This window comes from Physeter macrocephalus, chromosome 14 (assembly GCF_002837175.3).
Source record: "Physeter macrocephalus isolate SW-GA chromosome 14, ASM283717v5, whole genome shotgun sequence".
Lineage (NCBI taxonomy): Eukaryota > Metazoa > Chordata > Mammalia > Artiodactyla > Physeteridae > Physeter > Physeter macrocephalus.
Window position 1 is genome coordinate 81,976,622 of NC_041227.1, and position 7,428 is coordinate 81,984,049.

General features: G+C 63.8%; 1 protein-coding gene across 1 annotated transcript in view; it reads left to right on the plus strand.

Annotated features, from left to right (window-relative positions):
- Window positions 1–7,406, plus strand: part of MYO15A (myosin XVA) — a 46,877-nt gene extending 39,471 nt beyond the window's left edge. The window contains exons 53-63 of the mRNA XM_028498071.2: window positions 146–324; window positions 838–953; window positions 1,204–1,276; window positions 1,599–1,671; window positions 1,905–1,978; window positions 2,209–2,291; window positions 3,540–3,670; window positions 4,559–4,653; window positions 4,823–4,900; window positions 5,244–5,340; window positions 6,955–7,406. Of these exons, the coding sequence (XP_028353872.2) occupies window positions 146–324; window positions 838–953; window positions 1,204–1,276; window positions 1,599–1,671; window positions 1,905–1,978; window positions 2,209–2,291; window positions 3,540–3,670; window positions 4,559–4,653; window positions 4,823–4,900; window positions 5,244–5,340; window positions 6,955–7,406 (1,451 nt within the window). The remainder of the gene's footprint in view (window positions 1–145; window positions 325–837; window positions 954–1,203; window positions 1,277–1,598; window positions 1,672–1,904; window positions 1,979–2,208; window positions 2,292–3,539; window positions 3,671–4,558; window positions 4,654–4,822; window positions 4,901–5,243; window positions 5,341–6,954) is intronic.
- The last annotated feature ends 22 nt before the right edge of the window (window positions 7,407–7,428 follow it).

Here is a 7,428-nt window from a genome sequence, read left to right on the forward strand (position 1 = left end):
TTCTGCTCCCTGCAGCTCCCGCTGAGGGAATGCCTTCCCTTCCCAGAGCTGTGTCCTCCTCTGTGAATGGCCCCGTGACACACCTCCCACACAAGCTCTGTATCCCTGGGCCCCCCTGCTGCTCAGAGCCCATCCCGCCCCCTAGGTTGGCGATTTGGGACCATCCATGGGCGTGTGGGCCGCTTCCCTTCCGAGCTGGTGCAGCCCGCGGCTGCCCCCGACTTTCTGCAGCTGCCTGCAGAGCCGGGCCGGGGCCGCGCTGCCGCCGTGGCCGCTGCCGTGGCCTCCACTGCCGCTGCCCGGGAGGTGGGCCGCAGGAGGGAGGTGAGAGCTGCCCGGGGCTGGGCCGAAGGGCGGACGCAGCAAGGGCGTCAGCCTGACTGTGGAGGTGGAGGGGAGGGGCTCAGCCGAGAGCAGGCCATCCTGGGGCCCGGCAGCCTGGTTGAGCTAGCCAGACGTATGACCCATTGGGATGTGACCCCCCCACCCCGAAGTGGCCAGAGATGGCTGGAGGCGTGGCCAGTGGGGTGGGGTGGGGTGGGGTGGGTGGGGGTCAGCGGAAGGGTTGTGACCAGGCCAATGGGGCAGGACCAGCCTGGGCCGGCCAGCAGGCGAAGTCCACCTGGGCCGGGGCGGGGCCAGGTGAGGGGGGCGGGTCCAGGCCCATGGCACAGAGCTCGCCAGGGCGGAGAGAGAGAAAGCGGTGAAGGGCAAGGTCAGCCGGACCAGGCCACCGGGGAGGCAGTGGGCCCACACGAGAGGGTCCGGGCACAGCCGGGGGTGGCGTTGGGCCCGCTCTGACTGGGCGGGGGGTGGGGGCGGCCGGCCCTCTTGCAGGGTCCCCCAGTCAGGGCTGGCTCCGCGGACCGCGGGGAGGATGGCCTGGCTCTCCCACCGTACACGATGCTCGAGTTTGCCCAGAAGCATTTCCGAGACCCTCAGAGGAGACCCCAGTGAGTGGTGGCGCCACGCCGCATCCCCGCCCCGGGGAGGGTCCCTCTGGGGCTTCTCGCGGCCGCCCAAGCGGGAGGCGCCAGTGCTGGGGGGAGATGAGAAACCCCGAGGGGTGAGGCCCCCCTGCAGCCCCCGCTCGGGAGCCTTGCTGCCCGGTGGGCTGCCGCTGAGTCAGGCGCGCTCCAGGTGGGAAGCGGGCGTGGCCAAAGCTCGGAGGCAAGACCGGTCAGCGTCCGCTTCCTGTTGCAGGGACGGCCTCAGGCCGAAATGCAAGGAGGGTCGGGCGTCCAGAACCTTGGAGGACATGCTTTGCTTCACCAAGGTGTCTAGCCCCAGGCCCCCTCTGTAAAAAGGTGGTACAAGAGCCCCCTCCCAGGCCCGTGGGCCGAACAGCCTTGTCCCCCATGGGACCCAAGCACTCAGCGCCCCGAGGGCCTGCGTTCCTCCCAGGGAACGGTGTCTTCCCTAGTGGCGTCCCGGCTGCCTTTTGGTGGTGTGGACCCTCGTGTTGTAAGAGGAGGCACCACGTGGCCCTCCCCTCCGCCCCCTCCTGACCCAGTCCTCCCATCACAGGCCCCGCCCCCATGACTCAGCCCCTCCCATCAAGACTCTGCCCCCTGGTGACCCAGCCCCTCTCCCCACAGACCCCGCTCCAGGACTCCCTCATTGAGCTCAGCGACAGCAGCCTCAACAAGATGGCCACAGACATGTTTCTAGGTGTGGGGGTGGGACTGCGGCCAGGGCTCTGGGCCAGGCGGGACCCCGCACTGTGACCCCTGCTCACCACCACCCCTTCCCTCAACTCAGATGGGGGGCCCCTGCAGAGAGGAGGAGCCTCCCCCCGCTTCCTCTGGCCACAGCCTCCCGGGGAGGCGTCCAACCCCAGGGTCCCCAAGGGGGGCAGGCAGCTGGGGGTCTGGTGGCCCGAGTGGGACCGGTGTTTCCTCCAGCTGTGATGCGGTTCATGGGGGATGCCTCGCTGAAGGGCCAGAGCGAACTGGACGTGCTTTGCACCCTCCTGAAGGTCAGTCCAGCCGGCTGCTGGGGCTCCCTTGCCTGCCCGGTGCCTCGGTTTCCCCATTTGTCACCAGAGTAGCAGGACTTTGGGGTGGGAAGCTGTCATGTGGCCCAAAGAGGAATGCATCCCACTGGTGGGGAGGGGTCCGGGGAAGGGGCACCAGGCCCATCTCCCAGTGCCCACCCTGTTCCTATGTGCTGGGCGTGTGACCTGTGACCTGGTCCGCCCTCCTACAGCTGTGCAGGGACCATGAGGTCATGCGGGACGAGTGTTACTGCCAAGTTGTGAAGCAGATCACAGACAACACCAGCACCAAGCAGTGAGTGTCTTCCCCTCCCCCAGCGCATCCATGCTCCAGGAGGGGCCAGGTCAACCTCCGGAGTCTCTCCCCCTGTCTCTCCCTCACTCCGTAGACAGAGCATGCTTGGTCTGGGACAAGCCCTTTCCTGTCTCTGAGCTTCAGTTTCCTTATCTGGAAAATGTGGTGATAATGTGTGAGTCCAGGTTCTTGGTTGCAAGTGACAGAAACCCAATTAAATCTGGTTTAAGCAAAAGAGGGTTCGGGTAACTGAAAAGTCTAACATGGGACTTCAGGCACAGCTGGATCCAGGTGTCATCAGGAAGCAGTCCTTCTCTCTATCTTGGCCCTGCTTTCCTCTGTGTTGATATCATTCCCAAGCAACATATCCCATAGATTGGAGAGAAACATCTCCCAGCTCAGCAATCCCAGGGAAAGCAAGACTGACCCGATATTTGTAGCAAAGATTCCCAAATCCGGTCTTACTGGTCCCACGTCCATCCCTGAGCCAGCCACAACGGCTGGACGATACAGAGCTCTGATTGGCTAGACCTGGGTCATGTGTCTGTCCCCAAACCAATCACCAGAGCCAGAGGGAGGCTGAACTCTAATTGGCCAGACCGGGCTCCCACACCCGTCCCTAAACCAGTCACCACCGTGGCCGGGGGCTGCAGTGTTCTAGTCGGCCAGTCCTGGCTCTGAAACCCATCTCCAAACCACAGGGACCGGGAGGGGTGGGTGGTTTCCCAAAGGAAGCCCAAGCGCTGTCCCTAGACGCCGGAGGTCCCCACAATGAAACCCTCACACCGGGGCAGCGCAAAGGTGAGCTTCCGTGTCCCGCACACGACCAGCACACAGTGGGGACCCAAAGCGTGTGCCACCCTCCTGTCCACTTGCTCGCATACCCCAGGAATTTCAGAGCCACTCAGCACGTCCTCCTGCCCCTCCCACCCAGCCTTACCCGCCACCAGCTCTGCACAGGGTCCCCCGGCCCTCTTTCAGAGACCGTCACCCAGAGAGATGCCCCCGGGGAAGGCTTGTCTTTTGGCTGGGGGTGCGGGGGGCTTGTCCTCTTCCTTCCCTACCTCCCACCTGGATTCTCAATAGAACACAGCTTTTGCGTGGCTCTGGGCCCACCGGCCCTGCACTCGCTGGGCAGGGAGGAGGAGCATCCTCAGAAGATGAGCTGCCTGAGAGCGGGAGAGACTCCCGGCGTGGCACTGTGGTGCGGCGGCCACCTGCAACGTAGCCCCATGTGTGTCCTCGCAGGGACAGCTGCCAGCGAGGCTGGAGGCTGCTGTACATCGTGGCTGCCTACCGCAGCTGCTCCGAAGTCCTCCAGCCACACCTCGTTCGCTTCCTCCAAGACGTGGGCCGGACCCCGGGCCTGCCCTTCCAGGGTGAGGGGGCCAGCGGGCGGGGAATCAGGGCCAAGGGCTTGTCTGCATGAGGACCGGCCGGGCAGCTGACTGAAGGGCCTGGCCCTTCACAGGTGCCCGGGCAATGTTTACTAACATCGGTCCATCCCCAAACGTTTGTGGAGGTCCCACAGGGGCTGATGCGATGGGCTGTCTGATCTAAGGGGGGGGAGGATGGCGTATCAGGGAAGGCTTCCCAGAGGAAGCGTTGCTCTGGGTCGTGAGCACATGGGAGGGATTTCTAGGTAGGCTGAGTAGCAGGGGTGAAGGCCCAGAGAGGAGGACGTGTGGCATGTGGGAGTGGAGGAGGAAGAGGCGGCGGGGCCCTGTTTCTCTGGTCTTTGGGAATCAACAAGGGTCTTGAGAGGGTTCAGGCCGGGGCGCCAAGGCTGGTGTCAGGGTCTTGGCCTTTTCCCCTTGGACTTTGGAGGAAAGGGGCCGCTCCTCAGCCTCAGCCCCAGCCTAGCTTCCAGAGCAACCCCTGGGTCCCCCTAAGAGAGAGGCCAGGGCCCCTGTGGTTACCACGGCGGCCGTGAAGGAGATGGGGACCTCACTCTCTTTGCTTCTGAAGCCTCCTCTGTGACTCAGCGGACCTCCCTGGACTCAGAGGGGAAGAGACTCAGCTCCAGGGAAGGTGGCAGAGTGGGCCCAGCCCTCTTGACCCCTCCCCAGAGCAGGGCGAGGGCACTGCTTAGCCCAGAGAGGTGGGGAAACAGACGGTGGGGGCTTCTGCACTGGGGTGCTGCGCACAGCCGCGCCATCTTAGCCGCACGCGGCCCCGCCCCCCGCCCCGTGGACTCAGGGCTGGGGCCGGAGGAGCCCCTTGCTCCCCCGCCCACCCCGGGCCAGGCCTGACGCCCGTCTCTGCAGGGATCGCCAAGGCCTGTGAGCAGAACCTGCGGAGAACGCTGTGCTTCGGTGGCCGTCTGGAGCTCCCCGGCAGCATGGAGCTGCGCGCCATGTTGGTGAGCGGTGGCGGGGGGTTGGGGTGAGCGGGACAGCCCGGCCCAGAGACCCCGTCGCGCGCACTCGCCGGCCCTGCCCGGTCCCTGTCGGGGACGCCCACGGAGGGGACAGCAGCTGGCCCAGAGCCCCGGCCCGGCCTCTCCCACCTCCCCAATCTCCTCACCCCAGGCCGGCCGCAGTTCCAAGAGGCAGCTCTTTCTTCTCCCCGGAGGCCTCGAGCGCCACCTCAAGATCAAAACGTGCACCGTAAGTGGCGGGGTGTCTCCGTCGGGCAGGGACCCCGGCCTCCAGGGTGGGCCCCCAAGGGTGCTGGGCCCCCCCGGCCCCCCCACTGGGCAGGATTCATCTCTCAGAGGAGCAGCCTGAGCCTGGGGTGGGGTGGGCCCTCCAGCTCAGGATCAGACCGCAAATGAGAGACAGGCCACCTCGGAACCCGAGTCTCTGAGACTCCAAAAGCTGTGCCCTTTCCTGCATGAGGCTGGCTCCCAGGGACCTCGGGGATCCTCGCCTCTGCGCAGGGGGTCTGGGCGGGCTTGGGGGCAGAGGTCGCCAGGCCAGTGGGTGCAGGCTCACGCTTCCCTCGCCGCAGGTGGCCCTGGACGTGGTGGAGGAGATCTGTGCTGAGATGGCTCTGACCCGCCCCGAGGCCTTTGATGAGTATGTCATCTTTGTTGTCACCAACCGAGGTGAGTGGCCCGGGGGTGCGGCACGCCGGGCCCACGCCCACCACCCCCACTGTAAGGCCCGGGTCAGATGCCGCTTCCTCCAGGAAGCCCCTAGGCCCAGGTAGAGGGACCACTCTGCCCCGAGCCCCCCAGCCCCGCGTCTGACCCGCGGGCCACTCAGTGGGCCCTGCCCTCAAGGAGGAGGAGACTTGATAGGACGCGACTCCTGGAGCCACAGGCGCGAGTTCTTTTTCCTGTCTCTTAACGCCTTAATAATGGCCGTAAGGGCCCCCACCCTTGGTCTCACCTGGCCCTTCTCGGTTCAGCCGAACCCCTTCCCCCTGCAGCCCACCTGCCGTAGGCTGTGGCCTTGCTCCCTGCCGCCAGCCTGTCAGGTCCATCCACCTCCAACCAGCCCTCCCGCTGCTGGCTCAGCTCCGAACCACGTATCCTCAGCCCTGCTTGCCCCGAATCCAGCCACGACACGGGGAGCGGAAGGCAGTAACAAAATGATCCCAGTCACTGAATTTATGGAGCAGAGGCTATGTCCCAGGCGCTGCTGAGATCATGTCATCTTATCAACTGCTTTAATCTCCACCACAACCGTATGAAATGAGACGGGTATCGTTCCCATTTACAGATGGGAAAACTGAGGCCCAGGGAGACTGTATTAGTCTCCTGTTGCCGCCATAACAAATCAGCACATACTCATTGGGTTAAAACAACACACGTTTATTATCATATGGTTTGAAGGTCAGAAGTCCTGAAACCAGGGTGTCCTCAGGGCTGACTCCTTCTGGAGACTCTGGGAAACCCAGAGTCTTTTTCCCGGCCTTTTCTGCTTCTAGAGGCGCCCACATTCCTTGGCTCACGGCCCCTTCCTTCATGTTCAGAGCCAGCAGCGTAGCATCTTCCAATCTCTCCTTCTTTAAGGACCCTTGAGAGTACACTGGGTCCACTTGGGTACCCACGATAATCTCCCCACCTCAAGATCCTTAATCACATTTCAGAGTCCCCTTTGCCACGAAGGTACATATTCACAGGGGGTGGGGAATAGGACGGGGACATCTTTGGGGTCGGGCTGTTACTCAGCCTGCCGCAGAGATTAAAGGACTTACCCAAGGTCACACAGCTGGGATTTGAACCCAGACTGTCTGGCCTGGAGAGTCTGGACTTTACCATCGTGCCGCACCCCCTCTCTTTGGTAAAATTTTGCCGAAGGTGTGGGATGGGAAGCAGAAATGTCAGTTCGGGAAATGAAAACTTAAGCCTCTCGTACAGGCTGAGACCACTCAGTGCCAGACCCCACCGTCCTCCCCACCCGCCCCAGGAGACCGGCAGGGGGTTCTCCCCTGAAGGAGTTCTGCAGAAAGGCACCCACGGGCCCTCCTGATCTGAGGCCTCCCGTGCCCCTCCTTGTCCCCAGCCCTCCTCTGGAAAGGGGCTAGGCTTTCTCTGAGCACCGCGCAGGGCACTTCCCTAGACCTAGGCCGGCTGTGGCTTGCGGTTACAACTTCCACACACACAGGCACCCTGTCCCATAAACGTGCTCTCCTTTACTGAGGATGCTGCGTCCCAGAGCGAGGAGGGGGCTTGCCGCTCGTACCCCAGCCAGCTGCCCCCGGCTCCCCACAGGCCAGCACGTGTGCCCGCTCAGCCGCCGCGCCTACATCCTGGACGTGGCCTCGGAGATGGAGCAGGTGGACGGCGGCTACACGCTGTGGTTCCGGCGCGTGCTCTGGGATCAGCCGCTCAAGTTCGAGAATGAGCTCTACGTGACCATGCACTACAACCAGGTCAGCGGGCGGGCCGCTCTGAGGCTCTGGAACTTTCCGGGCTCCCCCGGGCCTTGGCATTTGAGACCTTCACGATTCGGGCCCCGAGGCGTCTGCTCCCTGCGTGGGCTCTGCTTTTCTGAGTCTTCCGGCGAGGCTGCCCAGATGGCACCCCTTCGGGAGGCCACTCCGTCCTCCTTCCTCTGGCTCTCCTCCCGCGCTGAGCACTTGGCCTGTCCCTCGCTGAAAGGCTTTGCCTGGCCTTGTCACTTTCGTGGTGCTGCCCCTCCCCTTGGACACTTGGTCGTCTAAGTCAGGGTCGTGGGGTTAACAA